General features: G+C 46.3%; 1 protein-coding gene and 1 long non-coding RNA gene across 4 annotated transcripts; both read left to right on the plus strand.

Moving 5' to 3' along the window:
- The first annotated feature begins 13,970 nt into the window (after positions 1-13,970).
- Positions 13,971-16,330, plus strand: LOC127314177 (uncharacterized). Its single transcript, XM_051344644.2, has 5 exons — positions 13,971-14,333; positions 14,448-14,579; positions 14,876-14,944; positions 15,757-15,955; positions 16,219-16,330. Exons 1-4 carry the CDS (start codon positions 14,016-14,018, stop codon positions 15,907-15,909), a joined length of 672 nt encoding a protein of 223 aa, XP_051200604.2. The 5' UTR covers positions 13,971-14,015; the 3' UTR covers positions 15,910-15,955; positions 16,219-16,330.
- Positions 16,331-17,738: 1,408 nt separating this feature from the next.
- Positions 17,739-20,511, plus strand: LOC127314176 (uncharacterized). 3 transcript variants are annotated; one of them, XR_011749309.1, is made up of 3 exons: positions 17,739-18,178; positions 18,262-19,495; positions 19,696-20,511. It is a non-coding gene; the product is annotated as an uncharacterized lncRNA (long non-coding RNA). The 3 variants fall into 3 exon arrangements; XR_011749308.1 differs by having other exon boundaries at positions 18,262-18,787; positions 19,421-20,511; XR_011749307.1 differs by having other exon boundaries at positions 18,262-20,511.
- Positions 20,512-21,887: the final 1,376 nt, after the last annotated feature.

A 21,887-nucleotide genomic window follows, 5' to 3' on the forward strand; every position in this document is an offset into this window, starting at 1 on the left:
AGAATATATCTGACGAGCGAGCAATAGATGCGTTCGTGGCAGGAATTCGACGAGGAGATTTTGTCGAAGACTTGGGGAGAACCAACCCAAGGACAGTGTCAGCATTGATGGAGATCGCAAATAGATGGGCAGACGGAGAAGATGTTGTTCATAATAAGCGGCACAGGTCACCGGAAGAGGACCGTAGCCGAAATTTTCAAAATAGAAGACGGTTTTCTCGACAATTCTCGAGTTATGATGTTCCTGGCCAAATATCGGCTGGTTTTCGGGGAAACACTGGAGGAAACAATAGAGATGAATATCAAAGGAGTAACGAGCAGCGAGGCGACAGTAGAGATGACTCTCGAAACAACAGGCAAAATAGTGGGTCAAGGTTTCAGAGACCTTTTGTAACTCCCGAGGATATGATAGATGGGCCATGCTAGATGCATTTCTGTCTCGACAACAATGGGAAGAGGCAGTCAGGACATCTGCAGAAGGACTGTCACAATTTTCAAGCAATGTTGCGGGTTGCAGGGCTAGCCAATGCTCAAGCAATAAACAGAAACCCCCAGGGGCCCAGGAGTGAGATCCACCTCCCACCTCCTCCCGCGATCACGGACGAAAATCGACGCCAGCTCAGAATAGAGGCAGCACCACAACCACCTCCATATGTTGATCCTAACTCCAATGGCGCAGTCTCGATGATTCAGAAAGCTAGGCGATCTAATAGGGCTCAGAAAGTAATCTCGCGACAAGTGTTCATGGCAGAGAAAATGCCCCCACCAACGATAGAGTACTTAAATTGGTCGGGGCAAGACATTGGCTTCACAATTGCGGATCACCCGCAGCAAGTTCCTCGACCAGGGCAGTCAGCACTTATCTTACCAGCAGTGATCGCAGGATTCGACGTATCTCGAGTTTTCATAGATGGAGGCAGCAGTCTAAACCTTATGTATGCGGATACACTAAGGAAGATGAACATATCCTTGGCAAATTTAAAACCAACTGACACACGTTTCCATGGAATTACACCAGAGAAGCCGAGTTATCCGTTGGGAAGGATCAATCTCGACGTCCAGTTTGGGACCCGAGAAAACTACAGAATAGAAAGGTTGGAGTTCGAAGTTGTGGATTTCCCGTCGCAATATCACGCTTTGTTGGGACGACCAGCATATGCTAGGTTTATGGCGGTACCACATTACACGTACCTACTATGGAGGTTACCTGGACCTAAGGGACCAATTACAGTTAAAGGAAGTTTCGCGTTAGCTGATAAATGCGACAAGGATTTTCATCGACTGACAGAAACCTTCGGGATGCAAGCGGAATATATGGCGTCAAGGCTCACGACTGATTATGATGTGTTGCCAGATGTGGGAAGGTCACTCGGAGAGCCAACCTTCAATACTACTAAGGACTCCAAGGAGGTGCAGATTCACCCGACAGATCCAAAGAAAACAACGTCCATTGCAACAAATATGGACCTCGCATAGGAAAGCGCGCTCATCGAGTTCCTCCGTGAGCACTGGAAAATCTTCGCATGGTGTCCAGCTGACATGCCAGGAGTACCCAGGGAACTTGCCGAGCACCACCTAAACTTTGATCCAATAGCGAGACCAATCAAACAACCTTTGCGGCGTTTTTCGGAACCAAACCGCAAAGCCATGCTGTCAGAAATTGATCGACTCAGAGAAGCTGGTTTTATTAAGGAGATACATACAGAAGCCACATGGGTAGCGAACCCAGTGCTGGTCCCGAAGAAAAACACGAAAGTCCTTCGCATGTGTGTCGACTTTACGTGCCTCAATAAACATTGTCCAAATGATCACTTTCCCCTCCCAAGGATCGATCAAATTATCGACTCCACGGCAGGATGTGAACGTCTTTCCTTCCTGGACGCATATTCTGGTTATAACCAGATCAGATTAAAAGAAGATGACGAAGTCAAGACAGCGTTCATAACACCCTATGGCGTGTTTTGCTACAGAACAATGCCTTTTGGTTTGAAAAACGCGGGAGCAACATATCAGCGATGATGCAGAAGTGCCTGGCAACACAGATTGGAAAAAACGTACAAGTATACATTGACGATGTCGTCATAACATCAAAAAAGGGGACAACATTGATCGAGGATTTGAAGGACACTTTCGACAACCTTGACAAGTTCTGCCTCAAACTGAACCCGACGAAGTGTTCTTTCGGCGTCCCTGCAGGAGAACTTCTTGGGTTCCTAGTATCAGCAAGAGGGATCGAGGCTAATCCAGAGAAAATCCAAGCCATCGTAACGATGCGGAAGCCGACAAAATTGAAAGAAATACAACAGTTTACTGGGCGAGTCGCAGCATTAAGCAGATTCGTCGCTAGGCTAGGAGAGAAGGCATTGCCGTTCTACGCCTTGATTAAGCAAGGAGAGAAGTTTCAGTGGAACAAAGAGGCGGATAAAGCTTTCGAGGACCTCAAGTGCACAATCTCGATACCACCAATCTTGGTGGCGCCTAAAGAAAAGGAACCCCTCTTGCTTTACATTGCAGCCACACCTCAGGTGGTCAGCACAGCTCTTGTAGTTGAAAGGGAGGAAGAAGGAAAACTTCATGGAGTACAGAGGCCAGTATATTTCATCAGTGAAGTATTATCGCCTTCAAAACAGCGGTACCCGCAGTACCAAAAGCTAGCATATGGGGTGTTTACAACAGCAAGAAAGTTGCGACACTATTTTTCGGCACATCCGATAATAGTGGTCAATGAGGCACCTTTATCCAATATATTAAACAATCCAGAAACTACGGGCCGTGTCTCCCTTTGGGGAATAGAGCTTTCCCCTCGGGACATCACGTATGAAAAAAGAAAAGCAATAAAGTCGCAAATTCTACCAGACTTCATCGCAGAGTGGATGGAGCTGCAAAATACGGGACCCCCAGATCTATCGAGAACCTGGACTATGAACTTCGACGGGTCCAAGAGATTAGAGGGAGCTGGAGCAGGCGTGATACTGATATCACCTGAAGGCGATAAATTAAAGTATGTCTTACGGATGACGTTTCCAAACGCGTCTAACAATGAGGCAGAGTACGAAGCTCTCATACATGGGATGAAGATGGCGAAAGCTTGTGGTGCAACTCGATTAAAAATCTTTGGCGACTCACAATTGGTGGCTCAGCAGGTCATGAATCAGTGCGATGCAGTCAACGAAAGCATGATAGCATACAAGGAAATGTACAACGAGCTGGAGAAACTGTTTGACGGATGCGAGGTAAATCACATCAGCAGGCTAAGTAATGATGAAGCCGATGTTCTTGCAAACATTGGGTCGCAGTGTCTCGCGATTCCACCAGGCGTGTTCTGGGAGGAGATAACAGAGAGATCTACAAAGCCGAAGAAACCAAAGAAGAAGGAGAAGGATGAGAAACCCCCGGGAGCCACGGAAGAAGCACTCGAAGAAGAAGAGAAACAGGATTTAGTAATGATGGTGCAAATCCCATGGATGCAGGCGTACATATCATACATCCTAAGGAAAACAATACCCGACGATCCAGTTGAAGCAAGGCGAGTTATTAGGAGAGTTGTACAAGCGAAGTATTTCGGGTGTGTTACAAAGGTGCGTCACACCCGAAGAAGGAAGGGTAATTCTGAAGGAAGTACACGAAGGAGTATGCGGTCATCACGCAAGCAGCCGATCTATCGCGGCCAAGGTTTTCAGAGCAGGGTTTTACTAGTTGACAGCAATCGAGGATGCGAAGGAAATAGTGCGAACTTGCGACGCGTGCCAGAGATTTGCCGCAAGGCCTCATTCTCCGGCAGCAGAGTTGATGCCAATACCGCTGTCTTGGCCCTTTGCTCAATGGGGTCTCGATATGGTGGGAAAACTACACAAGGCCTCGCCAGGAGGATACGAGTATATGCTCGTCGCGGTCGACAAATTCACCAAGTGGATAGAAGCAAAGCCGATAAATTCACCAGATGGAGCGTCGGCAATCAAGTTTGTGAAAAGCATTGTCTTTCGGTTTGGAGTACCTCATAGCATCGTCACGGACAATGGCAGTAATTTCACATCCAAGGAATTCAAGGCATATTGTGCTGAGGTGGGCATCAAATTACACTTCGCGTCAGTCGCGCACCCGTAGACCAACGGTCAAGTCGAGAAAGCCAATGGTATCATCTGCAATGGTATCAAGAAGCGTTTATTAGGACCATTGGAAAAAGCTCGACATACTTGGCCAGAGGAGTTGCCGAGTGTGTTATGGAGTATCCGAACAACACCAAATACAGCGACACAGGAGACTTCGTTTTTTCTGGTCCATGGAGCAGAGGCAGTACTACCGATAGAAATAGAGCACGACTCTCCGAGAGTCACGGAATACAACGAAGAAGCTTCCAGAAAAGCATTGGAAGACGATGTCGACGCACTCGACGAAGCTCGAGACGAAGTGTTATCACGAGTCGCTAAATACCAGCAAGATCTGAAAAACTACCACAATCGACGTTTGCAACCGAGATCTTTTCAAGTTGGAGACTTAGTTCTGCGGCTCAATCAAAAAAGTCATGAAAAACTTGAGTCACCGTGGCTTGGACCTTACATCGTTACAGAAGTAATCGAGGGAGGCGCATACAGGATAAAGGACAAGAAGTCAGGAGCTGTCGAGCCAAATCCTTGGAACGTGGCACACCTCAGGCGTTTCTATGCCTAGAGTCGAAATATAGTCCTCCTTGAAAAACTACAATGTACTGAAACGCCCGCGAGTTTTCAGACGCACTCTTTTCCTTTTTCAGGGCACCGAGTGGGGCTGGAAAAGGTTTTTAATGAGGCGGACTCGCGGTGCTGCAATATAATAAAGATAGTGGAGATATACATCTTTTCTTCGACATGCTCGGGGGCTTGCGCCCAGAAATTACAATATGTATATACAACGCCAACGCACAAAGTATCTCGCCTTGGTGCAAAGCACCTCGCCAAAAAAAAGAGACGATACAAAATAGTGGTCGACAAAAGAGCTCGGGGGCTAATACCCGCAAAAATAGTACAATCAATATAGTTCATTGTTTTTTCCTTGGTTCAACTTCGCATACACAATAGAGAAAATTGTCACCAAAACGCTCGGGGGCTTGATGAGGAAAAACAAAAATATTTACTGGCTTTACAATATAGATTATGTTTGCAACATACAAGATGCAGTTCCTGGAAAAAATCGACAAGCTAAAAAAGAAATTCTCAATTGCTGCCTAGTATATCATCTATGGTCATCCATTCATTATTTGCAGCACGAGTACTATGTTCAGCATAGCTGCCCTTCACGAAGAACTCAGCGTCCATCCGAAGAAGTTCATCCATCATGTCTTCTGCTACAGGGGTCACAATGTCATCAATTTTGCCAACGTTCCTCTTCCTTTTCGCCATCTTGGCCAGTCACTTGGAGACAATTCTACTCATGTCTAACTTTGGATAGCAGATTTGTATCATCATCATAACAAATCTGGTGCCGGCAGATAGTTGGGCCCGCACAAACCCATGAATTCGAGGTGCATCCCGAAATTTGTCCATCAATTCAGGAAGGGTTTCTGGCATCTTATTACGCGGAAACATGGTGCCGTAAACTAAGGACAATGTCCTTGTACAAAAGTCGAGGAAATCACGAACCTGACCTGCACGATCTTGAAATCTGACGATTTGGCGGGTACGTTCAGGCGTATCCCAAAAGTTGGAACCATGTTCTTCGGCAAGTCTGAGAAGCACATTGGATCGAGCTTCAACACGTTGATCCTCGGCAGCGGTATCCAGAAAAGAACCTGTTTTCAGCGGAGGAATTAGAAAGGAAGGAAAAACATGGGGAATAAAGATAATTATGGTCAAGTGAATGAAGTATACCCGCCATATCTAAGCTGGAATCAAGCAGTAGCTCAAGCATGAAATTCTCTCATCGAGAAGCTTCGGCAGCTGTAGCAACCGCGTCCTCTTTTACAGCTATAGCATCCTGAGCCTGCTGAAGCGCAATTTTTTTCCCTCTCCAACGATTTTTGAGACTGGTCCATCATTACAAGTGCTTGTTTCTTCATAGACTGCAGCTGTTGGCGGAGATCTCTCAAATCTTGTGCGGATTCCTTACCCGCGGAATCTCCAATAAAGTCATCACCGACAGATATTTTCTTTGGGTAGGAGGAAGCAGGAAAAGTATCGGTAGGACGAGGAGTTGAAGTATAGTTATCAAATATCAACTAAAAAGAAAAGGGTTCGACATCAATCATCAAGCAAAGATAGAATTCCATTGATTTTCAAAGTATGTACATGGCTATTACAAAAGGAAGGTCCCTAATGAACTACCGAGGCAGTTGTCGCCAAAAGCTACTGTGGCGACAACATCAAAAGAGATGTAAAAAAAGAAGACAAGATGGTCTACTTGACCTCCGACTTCGATGAACTAGGAGCGGGAGTTGGCTTGCATCCAAGATAGGCGAGGATCTTCTTTGAGTTTGGCTTGGCAGCCTTAATCAGTGACTGCCACTTCTTGGTCTCCATCTCCTTCGTGTCGCCAACTCTCGCCCAGTCGACATCTTGTTGGCTGTCAGCGACCAAGGCAATAGTGCCTTCGACGCCAACTTTTAAACCTTCTTGGCGAAGCTTGAGCCCAAGATCTTCTTGCGAATTGAAGATTTTGGCGAGAGCAGCAAAAGGCGTGGGTTCTTCCTTCTTCGGGAAGAAATAAGGAAAAAGTCCCGACAGACCTTCTCTGGCATCGGCAAGACCTTCACGCGCTTCATCCCCGTGGATCTCAAGGAGGGAGAGGGCGTCGAGAAGGCGGTCACCTTCAGGATTATCCAGATCATAATCCTGTTGCGTTTTCCCTAAGTGAAGTCACAGAAAAAAAAAGCTTGTCAGAGAAAAGCTAGGCAAGAAGAATCTGATGATCTGGAGAAGTAGAAGAGATATGATTACTTACTAACAAAACGTCGACTCTGCGACTCCAAGCGAGCAACAATTTCTGTCTCACGAGCAGATTGCTGAGTAATATTTTCGCTCAAAGAAGTCTCCGCGTCGTGAAGCCTTTTGCGAAGATCTTCGACGGCGGCAACATCTTTTTCAGCTTTCTGGCGAGCTTTTTCGCTTTGCTCTAACTTGATAGCAAGAGCGTCAGCACGTTTGTTGGATTCCGCAAGATTTTCTGCATAATCAACGACAGCAAAAAGTTATGACAAAAAAGTAGCGTATGTGTCGCAAAGGAAGCAGATAAAAAGGTACCTTCAAGCTTCTTAGCATGGTCACGGTACCCGACGAATTGGGTACCGAGGCGAATAAACTCCTTCATCAAAGGCTGAAGAGCAACCAAAAGAAAAAGAAAAATCAATATAGGAAGGAAAAGTTCGACAAGACTTAAGCAAGAAACAAAGGGGAGTCGACAAATGCTGAAATGTTCGGAAAAAGAAGAGTGAAAAACTTACATCATCCAATGAAGGAGTCGTGGAACTACCAGCTAGTAGGAGAGTTTCCTTTGCTGGTTCTACCCTAGCTCTCTTTGGTGAAGAGGCTCGGGGGCTTGCAGCTGGAGTTGGATGCTCTGTATCTTGATGAGGAGGCGAAGTTTCCTCCCCATCAGGTTGAGCTTCAGAGACAACTAAAGTACGGGACGTGCTCGTTCGAGCCGTCGCGTCAATAGGTGTATGTTCATCCTCGTCGCCACTACAGCAAATAAAGCGACAAGATAAGAAACAAAAGAGAAAACTATCGAGAACAAAACAACATAGAGCAGTAAGAACTTACGAGCTGACAAGAGCATCTTCATAAGGGTTGAAAGTTTTCCTTCTGGCATCAGGAACAACTTCTTCGGCACGCGAAGCACCGGCTTTGGAGGTGCCGGAATCGACTACTTCGCCCCTTTTTCTCTTGTTCTTCGGAGAAGCAGCTGGGGGAGAAGAGCGTGTCGATGCGGTAGCCTCGGCTTCAATCTCTTTTTCAGAGGATGCCGCGGATTTTCGAGAACCCGCGACTTCACTCTCAAGGCGAGAAGTACCTTGGTTGTCGTCGGTGACAACAACCCGTTCTTCGACTTCCCCATCTTCGGGAAGGGGAGGAAGAGGAGACGCAGTTTTATGGTTCTGAACAAGATAGAAAAAGTATCGACATGGATTTATATCAGTAACAACAGTTGAAGAAATAATAGTACCAAAGAAGAAAGAGAAAAATCATGCATGAATCAAAAAATTATAAAAATATATTACCTGCGGGAGCGCATTGGCGGCGCTATATGGCGCCACACGGCAAGATGACGGGACGGTGTCCTTCTTGCTAAGCGATGAGATCTTTCAGACAAGTTTTTCTAAGTCCTTGACCGATAAATCTGTCGACAGGCGATCCACATCTTCATCGCCAGCATACATCCAAAGGGGATTTTTGCGAGCTTGTAGAGGCTGCACCCTAATCCTAAGGAAGTACGCCGTGATTTGGATACCCGACAGCTCTTGTCCTCGGGTATTTTGAAGCTGGTGGATGCATGTCATCAATGCATCTATCGCCGCTTTTTCTTCGTCGGTAGCCTCTGCATCCCAGGAACGACGACGACAGATCTTTTCGGCACCATCAAAAGGAGGGATGTTGTCTTCAACAGAGCCATGATTCTCCTCATGGATGTACAACCATTTTTTGCGCCACCCTTGAACTGAGTCAGGGAATTTGATGTCAAAGTACTCGACGTCAGGGCGGACGCAGATAACAACGCCGCCAATGTTATAGGAAACATTGGCAGAGCCATTGCAGCGACAGAGGAAAATGCGCTTCCATAAAGACCAGTTAGGCTGGACTCCAAGGAAGGATTCGCAAAGGGTGATAAAAATCGAGATGTGGAGAATGGAGTTGGGGGTAAGATGGTGAAGTTGCAATCCGTACACGAAAAGCAACCCCCGAAGAAAATTGTGAATGGGGGCAGAGAGGCCACGGATGAGGTGGTCAACAAAACTGACCCGATATTCCATTGGAGGGGTTGGATAGCTTTCTTCGCTGGGGAAGCGCAGCGCGTCTTGCTTCTTGCTGATCCCCAGTTTCTTCAGCAAGTTGATGTCTTGAGGGGAGATTTTGGATCTCTCCCACTCAGTGCTCCCCAGATCCGCGGATGCCATCTTGGATTCGGGAGTGCTGTGTCTGGTGAGTCTGCGCGGTGGCATCAACAATGGCGTAGGAGCAAAAGCACGAGCGTGGTTGAGCTCAAGAACTGTGGGGTGCAAGGGAGGATTTTTGCAGAGGAAAGCAGAGGAGCGGCGCGAGCGAAAGTGTGGAAGGAGGAAGACGATGACCTTAAATAGAGGTGCGGTAAATCGACGTACCGTTGGATGGAGAAATTGTGGGATAGATGGTGTACATGTGGACAAGGGGTAAAAACGCAATTTCACTGAGAAGGGAAAGAACAAGCGTTACAGTGGGTGCGCCAGGAAAAGCGGAGGATGTGTGTCCCCCACTTGCACGACGTGTCAACTTGATAAGAGATTTGGGCCCACGAGACAGAGAGAGCAGTTCTCGCGTTTTCCTGATACAGTGATCGTGGCTATCATCAATAATGATGTCACCTTGGCAAGAGAAAATCTCGATTATGAAGCTTCATAAGAATGGCGACAACAGAAGATTATTGATTATTTCGAGAGCCTTTGATCAAATACAAGTTTTTGCCCAAATGCTCGGGGGCTACTTTGGAAAAAAGAAAAATTCGAGTATGACAAAATAGAAATGTCGAGAGCCTATGACCAAATGCAAGCATTTGTTCATAGCCTCGGGGGCTACTCCCATCGGGAGCGCTGGTCGCGCACCCGATAGATATGAAAAATTAGAGAAAGAATGGAAATATAGAGACATGAGGCATTAAAGTGTTGAGCCTACAACCAAGCACTAGTCCTTGGCTGTAGCCTCGGGGGCTACTCCCATCGGGAACGCTGTTCGCGTGCCCGATGACATTATAAAAAAAAGAAGAAGGAAGAAAGAAAGAGAGAAAAGAAAAAAGGAAGAAGTGAGCATATTTCGAGTTATATAAATAACTCTACATATACTCCCATCGGGAAGGCAAAATAAGTCTTCCGTTGACTCAATAAAATGTGCTATTCCAACAGCCGAAAAAGCACTCGACAATATATTCTCAGAGCGCTAAAGTAGCGAAAAATCTCTGAATGCCGCAAAACTTTGCGAAGGTAAGACCCCAGATCCGTTCTGAGTGGCGTGGCGCCGTCTCTGACGTTGGTTTGCTACTTTTTTCTGTATCAACAGATACGAAGAAAAATCCTAACGGACGCGTTAGGTACCCGATAAAATATAACTGGGACTCGACAGAATGGTAAGACCTTAAGCGGCACCTCTCGAAGTTTACACCAGTATCCCGAGATCATGTCCAGGGACGTGATCTTGAAGTAGGTTTTTGCGGATTGCCACTAGAGCAGTTAACTAGTACCTGATCCGTCAGATGAACTAGCCCCAACTACCATTATCCCTGTACAATATATAATTGCATATCCAAAGATATGTGATAAATTCGGTAGATTTATTGAATAATTAAAGTTGGAGATTTTCCCTGACTTTTTGATTCAAGCAAAATCTCGGGGGCTACTGACATAGGCATCCCCAATGGGCCTGCCGAAGATGGTACCCAGGCTTTACTGAAGGCCCATGACTCGAAGAATAAGAAGATTCGGAAGCCCAAAATGTTATTAAGGAAAGCTAGAGTCGTATTAGGAAATATAACTTGTAATCTTGCGGGACGGGTTAGAAACCCTCCCGGACTCTGTAACTTGTGTATTATGAAACCCGGCTCCACCTCCTATATAAGGGGGAGTCGAGGGACGAAGAGAGGATCGAATCTACTGTCAACACAACCCTAGTTTCATAATCGTCGAGTACTTTTCGGCTGAAACCTTCGAGATCTACTTGCCCTCTACATCCAACGAAACCCTAGTCTACAATCTGTAGGCATTGACGAGTTAATACCTCGTCAATAAGGGCAATTTAAGCTTTGGAGCAATGGAGGAGAGAGAAGTCCTTCGTCTTCAACGAATAGATCTGAGGAAGGAGGCACCCCTTTTATAGCCCATACGCGCGATGTAGCCGTTGCAGAAAAATAGAGTCGAATGATCTAGGGTTAGTGACCCCCAGATTACCCCCTCCCCGGATGGTCCGGCTACGTTGTTCTTGATGCTGGGGTCGGATGATCTGGACCCCCCCCCCCCCCCCCCCCCGCGGATATTGGGAACTTCCGGGGGGGATGGAAAAAACTAGCCACCCCGGGTACTGTAAGGTGTGCACCATACTGGATAGGCACCGGATGGAAAAACCATCCGCCCTGAATTTTTGTACTTAGAATCTCAGCGCCGTCTCCATGGTGGGGGGGGGGGGGGGGGGATAGTCCGTGCCACTGGAAGCCAGATCATCCGCCCCACTTCTTTCTTCTTCCTTTCCTTAGATAGAACCTCTAGTCCTTCTCCAAGCTCATCTCCAACACTTCCCATCAGAAGGACCTAGGTTATCACCACACACAAGTGTTTAGTGCAGCCTTAGAATTTTATGGGCTGAACACCATATGTGCTAAGTTTGAATACCTACGCACTTGAACACACTTGGTAAAATTCATTCACGTGTTGTCAATAAACACACAAAACCCAAGGAAACTAAAAATGCTCTTTCAACACCCAACCCCTATATGCGCTAATTTTGCCCATTTCACATCAAACATAAATGGAAATAGTTCTAAAACCAAACAAAGTTTTAACATCAAATACATTTCAACATAAATAGAAAATATAGAAATTTAAATACGTGAAATAGGGCATAGTAGAAACTCCAAAATGCAAAAATCACACATAGTTCGAACAACCAAGTTGTAAAATATTGATCAATCTTGTCGATTCTTCCTCTTCCTCTTCCTCCCCCTCCTCCTCTTGTATCATCGTCCATTAGGCAAGATCGGTCGTCATCACGGACGTCTCTTCCATGAACATCTTGAGATCAATTTCTGAGGTTGCATCCGACTGGGCGGCGGTGGCAATTTTGGTGTTGATGCGAAGCTTCTCGGCTTGGGTGGTGGCATCTTGATGGTACCTCTCTTGAAGGATATCCATAAGGCCCTTGAAATTCCCCGCTCATCATTCTTGATTTCTCAAAATTCCCCTCTTTTTTCACTTAAGCTCTCTTTGACGGATATCATCTCTGATTCTTTAAAAAAAACGATGGTTGAAGCCTCACCCCTTCATTGCTTCTTTGGAAAGCTTCTAGCCTTGGGACTGGAAGAGTTATGCCTTAGAGGCAATAATAAAGTATTTATAATTATAACTTCAACTTTTGTAATTAAACTTATTTTAATATGATATAACTGCCATGTGTCTTGAATATAGGATTCAAAGGAAAACTCATAGGAACCTATAAAAGAATGAACAAACAAGTGTCCCTAGTTTTGCCTCTAGGACTGACTCATATGTTGTTTAATGATCAAGTTTTTCCTCATCATGAGTATTGGAAATACAACAGTGGGAGTAGAGATTGTTAAGAAGAACAATGATACTCACCCGATCCAGTTTTATCGGATATACAATGATGCGTTATTCCTTGTTAATAGTATTGTCCACGTGTAATCTTATGAAACGAATCCTTAGACAACGAGAGTATCAAAAGATCTCATCTTTGAAGGCATGTATAGGTTACCATCAGAAGTCTAGCGTAAAAGGAGGCAAGAAAGGTGGTACTCATATATGTTGGAAAGAATGTCTGACGTTTGGTGACTCAAGAGAAAATTACTCCTCGGAATAGGGAGAGATATTCTTAGGGTCCATCTCGATATTACGATGTCACCTAATTATCCGGCCAGATACTTTGTAATGTGAATTATAAGAAACTATCTCCTTAACTCATCTCTTTACGTTCAAACCTTTATGACACCTTATATCTCTTTTAAACATTCTTGCACTTCAGCACCTCAATCCAGGCCACTTGAATCCTGGCCGTTCATTCTGTCGACGTGGCATGCTGTCAGCCGTCGGCTTTTCCGATCGGACGTTCCTAGCCGTCGGATCACGATCTGAGCAGTGCTCACGTGGTCCGCGCCGTCCGTTGCTAGCGGCCCCTTTTCACCGTGCGTAGTGTACCCGCCCACCAACTGACTTGCGGGCCTGCTTTTCTCGGGGCCCAGGCGTCAGCGACCTTCACTAGGTGTCTGTGTGGGCTTAAAAAAGCGAGAGAGCCGCGGTGGTTCCCATGTGGTTCTGCATGTCCGCCAGGGGCAAAAGGGTCTTTTCCTCTTTCATTTCTTGCCCTGTGGAGAGGACGGAGTCGGGCGGTGCGTGGCGGAGGCTCCTTCATCGACGGGTATAGGGCAGGAGCGCGAGCGTCCTCTCCTTGGGCATGGTCGGATGGAGAGAGAGAGAGGGGGGCGTGTGGACAGCAGAGCACCAGATCTTCTAGGGTTCCATGGAGCAGAGGCAGTAGGCCAAGCCTCACCCGCCTAGGGTTTCCTAATTAACCTTAGTCGCCGCAACCGGGATCATCGCCGATGTTCTGCTCGAGGAGGAGCTGCTCCGGAGGGGCTCGAGGAGGGACTGACGCTACCCACCTCGTCTCGCCAGGGCTGCTCGTCTCGTGCGGTGGAGAAGCACGAGGGCGAAACGGGCCTGTGCAGGAGCTCCGACGGGGTGACACCGCTTCTCCCCTGCAGGTGCCCTTGGCCCCCAGTCGCCACCTCCCCTTCGTTTAGCACGGCAGCCGCCACCCACCTCGCCGGCGTAGCTCTCTCTCTCTCACACTCTTTCTCTCCGACTCTCTCTCTCACCGCGTGCAGGCCTCCTTCCCAACCACAAGCACGACGCCTATGCCTGTAAGTGGGCACGTTAGTGACGGCCCACCAAGTGCCCACATGTGTCTTATATAAATCAAAAGTACCCACCAGCGGATCAGCCTCATCTACACTACTTAAAAAGGAGGAACATGTTCCTTATTCTGCCAAGCCGCAATACGTCGAATCTTTTCGTCGTCCTCGTCGTCGTAGTCCCGTTCCGCACGCACCTACCTGGGACGGCTCGCTAGCGCCCAAATGGGCCAAGCCCAACAAATCCACCCAAGTCCTCCCCAACCTTCGCCTCCTCCACCCTGCCGCCGCCGTCGCCCTGGAGCAAATCCTGTGGGTTGGGAGCATGGCGGACGTGGGTTGGGAGCATGGCGGACGCCCTGGACATGTCGCTGGACTACCTCATCACCAAACAACAAGCCCTCGCACAGCCGCGGCCGCGGACGCCGCAACCCAGCCTCCGCAGCGGGAGGACCCGCGCCTGCGCGCCGCTACTTCCACAGCTGCGCCGCCAACCGCTCAGCCGCGGCACCCTACCACCAGCTCAACTTCCAGCCGCAGCAGGTCTCATTCTCATCCTCCTGCTCTTGATTGATTAAGTAAATCCCGCGGCAGCACAGCACAGTACCCTGCCAGTCTCGAGCTCACTCCAATCTTGCTCTTTTTTTTCTCGCTCAGGTGCCGCCGGCTTTCGGGTACGTTGCCCAGCTGACGGCCATGGTCACGGCGCCGTCCACTGGCTTGGAAATCACGCCCACCAAGCTCTACATCTCCAACCTCGACTACAACATCTCCAACGAGGACATCAAGGTCGCTAGCGCATTTTCCTTGTTACCCCCTCCTTAACAAACTGGCGATGATTGTATATTAAGATACTTCTGTAATTCATCATCTGCCGCTTCTTCCTAATAAACTAAAGTGCTCACTTTTATATGTCTTGCATTCATCACCCATACAATCATGGATTGGTTATTGTCCATGGAAAGGAATTTTACATTCTTCATCTTACTTTACTTAGCTGTTATTTCCAGGTTTAAGCAACCCCTCCTTACTTATCTCTGTTCATCGTCTCCTGGTCCTAAAGTTACCCTAAATACTTTGCTCAGGATCTATTTTCCGAGATGGGCGAGATTAAGTGTTACTCCATTAATTACGACAAAAGTGGAAGATCAAAGGTTTGCGCTCCCCCCACACTTTCTTTTTCGGTTTCAATCCCTGCCTTTCACAGACCTTCCATTTTGTTTGAATGCTCATAGTTCAACTCATTACCGGGACTCAGGGTGCAAGCGGAAGCGGGCTGCCTGCGGCGCCGCATATTTGAGCCCACCTAGTCAGTTATGCGGAGGCCTGCGGGTGAGTGCCTGAATATGCGGGGATACGTCGGCAGGCCCGCAGAGCCCGCAATCAGCCCACATAGCATGTTCTGAAAGATCTGCTCGCGGCTGAGATCTCCGTCTGGTTCATCGCTCCACCATGGGTTAGCTTGAAGCCGTGAGCCTGTGAGCTCCCCTGCTCCTTCCCGACCTCTACTGTCTCGGCTAGGAGATCAAAGCGCTACTGCCGGAGACGATCAGCGCCTGCAGCCGCCATGACGTGGAGACGACCGATTTGAGACAGCCGCCATGACGCGGGCTGTCAGCAGCGGGATCGGTACCAGAGGCGGCCGATTCGGGGCAGGAAAGGCTGGATCTGCACCGGGGGTGGCCGAATCGAGGTTAAAAAGGCTGGATCGACACCGACGTTGGCCGAATCGAGGCGGGGTCGGTGGAGTGCGGCCGGGGGTGCACGGGAACGACATGGCTGGCGAGACGTTGCAGAGAAGACCGCTGACCACACACGGAAACTACGCAGACGGCCCGCAGACGGCCCACATTTAATTGCGGCCTGCCGCAGACGGCCCGCATTTAATTGCAGGTACATGCGGAAACTACGCGGGCCCCCGCATCACGTCCCACTTGCAGCCTGAACCGGGACTCCATTTTGGCAGGGAACTGCAGAGGAAGTCTTTTCGACAAAAGCAGAAGCTTTAGCTGCTCTTAAGAAGTACAACAACGTGCAACTTGATGGCAAACCTATGAAAATTGAGGTCATTGGGATAAACATTGAGGCACCAGCATCTGCTATTTTCTCTTTTGCTTGACCTCCGCTACCTGGAAACTTCAGTTTTCCTCCCAGATGGTCAGATGGTTAGTTGCATCTACCAGAGGCACTATTTATGAACTATATATTTATAGGATCATAGCACGACAAAAAAGAAAGAAAGCAAAGCACAGGAGATCTAAGTTAGCTCCCCTGTGGCGCAATCATGCTTGGCAAATGTGAGGGGAAATGAAATCAAAGCTGTTATCGTTTTACTGAAACTGCATTGTCTTGTAAATTAACAATTTCAAATGTGTATTACTCTGAATATTATGAGCAAGTGACAAATCCAGTACTTAATATTTTGCAGTGGACCTGGGAGGGGTGCTGGCGGCCGAGGATGGTCTCGGGGCGGAGCTGGGTTCAGTGGTCGTGGCTGAGGGTGTGATGGTGGCCGAGGGCGTGGTGCTAGCCGTGGGCGAGGGAGGGAGGGCATGGCAATGTGGAGGTTTCTGCTGCAAACCTCGACGCTGACTTGGACAAGTACCACTCGGCTGCGATGCAAACCAGCTAGATCGCTCTTGCACTGCCTTTCATGTATTGTTCTTTTGGTAGTGATAGATGCAAACCTCTCTCGCGAACCAGCATCGCCGTTTCCTAGGGTTCGGCTCGGCCGCCGCTTCCTTCAACAATGCCTCCTTATTGTACGCCGATCGCTTATCGCTGCCGATTCCACCTACGATGGGTTCGTCCTCCATCTCGCACGACCGGCGCCTTCACATCGATTCACGGCGACACACACATCCTCCAGACCGATGTCCGGCGAAGCGAACCTCCGGAGGAGCTCGACAACGACGACCACCTGCGGCCGGAACCCCTGCTCTCCTGGCTCTGCAACTCCATCCAGACGGATTCATCCTCTCCGTGATAAGGTAAAATTCTCCATTGTTTCTCTATTATTTAATTCTTTTTTTTGCAATAGTAGGATCGGTAGGATTCTATTGGCTTTCAAAGTTGTGCTTACGGACTTTGATTCCGAAACTGTGAATCGCGGGGTATGGAACTGTGGATGATCTAGGACGAATGAAGTAGTAAACGGATGGATGTAATTTGTATCTTACACACTCTTTGATTCAAAAGCTCTGAATGCTGGGTATATATATTAAAAAATGTATTTTTTGGTGCCTAATAGTATTACTATTAGGCTACTGGGATTACCCCCTTAACCAGTGACAGTGATGAGATTGTAAAAAGAATTCACTTGTTTGGTGAAAGGTCTTTGTAAAAGGTAGACTTTGAGTATAGAGTGCCTAGAAGCCCTCCACCTTCCTGTAGGTGAAACCTCTTTGTAAAAGGTTAATGGATAATGGTGTGTTGATTACAAAAATGAAAACTTCAGATCTTGATAGGATTATGTGAATGCGATTATCTGTGAACTCAAAAGTGATCTTGTTTATGTACCAACATTTGTGGTATCCATTATTTTCTTCTTAGTAGAAAGCATAGTATCTAATTTCATCAAAATTTAGTAAAACTGTAAATACATGAAATGTGCAAGGATTTTGGTACTCATAAGAGCCTCTAGAATAACAGCTTGATAAGAGGAATTAGAAATACCTAATTTCTCATCTATAATAATCAAGTCAGTTGAATAACTTATTTTGTTTCCCACAATGTTTGCAACTTTATTCTTTGGAGGAGCTCACCTTCCTGGTCTAGAAACTGTTCTTGTGCAGTTCGCGATGGTGCTCTGTCCGGTTTGAGGTGAGACTCACGGGCTGGAGTGTTGACGGAAATCTCTATGGGGAGCACACTTGGGTTATTTGACAGTTCGCCGGTAGCGGGGAAACAAAATGGCTCCGCCGATCAGGTTAAAGTTAAGGAATCTTTTTGTCAAATCAAAAGCAGAGACCAAGGGTGATTTCTCAGTTCAGCTAAATAATGTCACCTAAAAAATGCAGGCAGATAATGCATTCTGCTACTTTGACTTGGTTTAGTATGTGATTCCATCATCCTTAGATTATGTCAAAGAGATCGAATTAAGGTCAGATGATATCCCTATTTGTTGGAACTGATGTGTTTGATTCCAGTTAGCTTTCTCTCATTGGTAGGTTATATTGTGTTTCCCTTTACTCATTGGGAGGTTATGTTGTGCCTCTTTAAATCTCTAAGAAATTATTCTCTATGGCTGGCAGTCTCCGTGAACAGTAATACAAGATACAATACTACCTAGAGGTTGCTCGCATTGTCCATGATCATGACCCTACATAGAGAAGTTGGAAACTTGGAATGACAAGCCAACTTTGCAGCACACGGAAACTATTACTCAGGTCAAATACTCAAACTTCATCTAATTTTAACGGCTTAGTTTGTTGGGTGTACCATTTCCTCATTCTATTTTCATGGTGTTTAGTGTGTGTCCTCCTTCAGTTCATTATGTGGATGCCAAAGGATCGGGAAGGAGCGTGTTATTGAAACATCGAGCAGTGACTTTCATCATCAAGGTTGCAATGCTGAAGGCACTCAACTCAAAATGGCAGGGGGAAGGAATGTGTGGAGGACGTTGAGGGACTGGCAGGTGGTTTTATACGTGTTCATAGTTTTCATGACGATCAAGGTGATGCCCTTGTATGTCTACATGGTAAGATATTGCCTTGGGCTTGTTACTGTTTTTAGTGGTATCCGTGGGCTTGTATTGCTATGTATTGGGTCACTTAAGAGTATTTCATTACCTAAAATGTTCTTCTGATCTGGATTACTCTTAAATCTAGAAATGGCTACTTTCAAATTTTAACTGTCCTAATGAGTAAATCCTATTAAGTGTCCCAAAATCATGGTTGTTATAATTTCCTTCTAAAACCGTTTTGATAATAGATTGACCTCCACATGTGAGAGGATCAAAATTTCACGTAATATCATAAAGGCTGGGCTCACAATAGGTAAGCTTTTAATTAGTCTTTTGTGATGATTCTTTCATGTTCAATGTACATATTTGGTGCCTATGTTTTCAAAGGTCGGATTATTAATATTTTTCAATGATGTATGCTTGAATATTGACAGTGCAATGGTTGATTATTTACCAACTGAATTTCTATTTTTCACCATGGCGGGATTTTGTGACAGCGCATATGCATTTGTGTATGTTCTTGTGGAAAAATCAGATGACAGCAATGAGATACAGTTAAGTTCTAATTGCTAGAAAAATCGACAGGTTGATTGACATGCTAATTTGCAAAACAGAAGTTTCTTCTATCAATGCTAATTTGCTAATTTGTATAGTAGTTAAGTAGATCATTACTGTGATACCAGCTCTATCCATTTCCGTTTTTACACATTGAAGTCATTGAGTTTCCATACTGGTAAGTTATGGCTCAATGGTAGTCCCCTCCTAATGGCTTATCGGAATATAAAATACCTTTGGGGCTCTGAGCTAGCTCACTGTCGAGTAAAACTAATAACATTAACCTTGGATAAATATGATTAACTGATATTTTTCTCGACACGGTAATATGAGAGTACCAGTCATCACCCATCATTATGGGCTTCACTCTTTTATTTTGTGAAGTCTGCAGACTGTCGTTATATTGCAAGGTAGCGAGGATACAAGCTATGGTTGTAGTCACAAAATGAATGATCATGGTCAAGAGGTTAGTTTGTAGTGTGGACAAAACTCTATTATACTGTCATTTTGATGGTGGATAACACCATCTAGATTCTAGATCTAGAGCAGCTGGTCAAGGAAGCCACAGAGCTGGGAGTTTAAGAAGTTGAGAAGACTTTCGGTTATTGAAAATGATTACTCCCATATGTATATTGTCATAATAACTAATTTTATGTTAAAAAATAGGCTGCTCAGGCCCATGGCAATCAATCTGCATTCTGCAATAGAACTTGCTGGTGTCTGGTTTTTTTGTCTTTTCCCTTCAATCAATCCACTGGTATATCTGTTTACTATTTTCGTAGTCAATATATCTTTTTTGCCTTTTTATTTTGAACCCTGCTTGCCTCCCATTGTGATTTGTAGCATGAAGGATGAGATTGATCAGCACTACCTAAGCAACATTATTGTTTGCAAATGACAGTGCTATAATTTTAAAATAACATCTCAAATGATAGCAGATAATCTGCACCGAAGAGGGTGCCCAAACTGTGGGTCCTGTGAGCTATGTCACGCAGCCCTGAGACAAATACCTATCTCTTTGTCCACTGCAGTTTCACCTCCCAGGTCTGACAATTAATCAGAGCATGATCAGCGGTAGATTTTCCTATTCCAGGCTCTTACTTTCTCAACAGAAGATTGGTGGACAAAAGTGAGGAAGAGGGTGCCGAAGATCAACAGGTGTGACTTTGACACAATTTCTAAACTGGTACATTGGAAGATATGGAAGGAGAGGAATTCTAGAAGTTCTGAGAACTTACAACATTAGGCAGAGGATGTCTTTGTCGCGTTTAGGGATGAGATAGCTATATGGCGATCGGCTGGAAGAGTGAGTTCTCTCTAGCTGACCTGCCGGTGCGTGGAGTTCAGGCATACTGTGCTCTTTATCGATCCAGCGCATGTCTAGGATCTACTCCTTGTTTTGCTCCATCTCGGAGCTGTTGTAACACCTCTGTACTCTCCTTCTTAATCTTAATAAAGTTCGTCCTATGGCCTTTCAACATACATGTAGCACGGCATTTTATACAGAGGAGTTTAATATCATCCAGATTGATGTTGTATGAATGCACCTTCATATTTGGCATTTGCACTCTTGTGACAAGATGTGAATTTTGCAATTACATGCTTTGTGCTGTGGTTGTTTGGTATGTAGCCGGTGTCGTGTGGGGTAACGCTGTTGCTTGTAGCGAATGGTGCCGTTCTTGTACTCAAACCTCTACCTTCTATAAAGATATGATACGTCTTTAGCATACTCTTGAAAAAAAAAGTAATTACGCCAGTCATACCCCGCCAGCCAGAGCAGGTCTTGCCTGTTGCCGGGAAGGCTCGGTCCCCGTTTCGAGAATGTAGCCCCATCTACCTGGACATGGTGTTTTGGCTCAAAGGTGTAGATGCACCTATTATGAAAATGTATTTTAAATTTATTTTGAAATTTTTAATTTATTTAAATAAAATTCTTAGTTGACAATTTTGATGGCCCGGCCAACTGCGAAAGAGTAACAAGAAGACCTAGAACTTGGAACCACGGAGATGCACAACAATGCTATCTTGTTACTGCATTCGATATTATCATGTTGTAGTACATTATGATATCCCTGATTTGTTTTATTTTTATAGTAAGTTGTGAATTATATATGTGAATTAAGAAATAAAATTTAAAGATCCGTGGCAACGCACGGGCATTTGTACTAGTCAGTTAAAATAACAGCGAGCGACTAGCGCTCCCTCAAACAGATCGTCGGACGCGTGCGGTTGAGGATCCCCAAAGACCTGAAGGGGAGCGCTTGGCCGCGGCGACAAAAGGGACGGGTGCGCTTGGCCGCGGCGACAGAAGGGGAGCAGAGGAGGGAGGATCCTTGCTGCGGAAGGGGTGAGCAGGGGTGGTGGAATTTCACCGTCCATAGCGCCCGGCGAAGGCGGCGAGTAGAGGAAGGTAGGGAGCAGAGCGAACGCTATCGAGGCGGCATAGCGGCGGTTGGGAGGGGACGGGCCGCTAGAGCCCATCACATTTTTTCCTCTGTTCGTGGGTCTTCACTTAAAGGATTAAACTGGGCTGGGCTGGCGGCGCCGTGGTCAGCCCGTGACCAGTTTACAGGCCTAACGTCGACGCCGGACTGTAGAGGTGTGCTTGGGGAGCAGGGCGACCTGCGCGACGCACTACCTCACGTTCCTCTATCCCCGGCACTTTCTTGCCGGCATTTTTCAGAAATGCCTTTGATGTTGGTGATTACCGGCACTTTTCTGGTAAGTGCCATGAAATTAGCGGCACTTTCTGAAAAATGCCTGCAATGTTGCATATTAGCGGCACTTTAATAAGTGCCGGCAAGCTTTTACGGTATCTTTCAAAAAGTGCCGGCAATCTTGCAGATTATTGACATTTT

This window comes from Lolium perenne, chromosome 7, assembly GCF_019359855.2.
Source record: "Lolium perenne isolate Kyuss_39 chromosome 7, Kyuss_2.0, whole genome shotgun sequence".
NCBI classification, from domain to species: Eukaryota; Viridiplantae; Streptophyta; class Magnoliopsida; order Poales; family Poaceae; genus Lolium; species Lolium perenne.

Coding starts and splice junctions, on each gene's coding strand:
- LOC127314177 (XM_051344644.2), top strand. CDS start 14,016: ATGGGCCAAGCCCAACAAATCCACCCAAGTCCTCCCCAACCTTCGCCT. Junction 14,334..14,447: donor TCAACTTCCAGCCGCAGCAG/GTCTCATTCTCA, acceptor TTTCTCGCTCAG/GTGCCGCCGGCTTTCGGGTA. Junction 14,945..15,756: donor ACAAAAGTGGAAGATCAAAG/GTTTGCGCTCCC, acceptor CCATTTTGGCAG/GGAACTGCAGAGGAAGTCTT.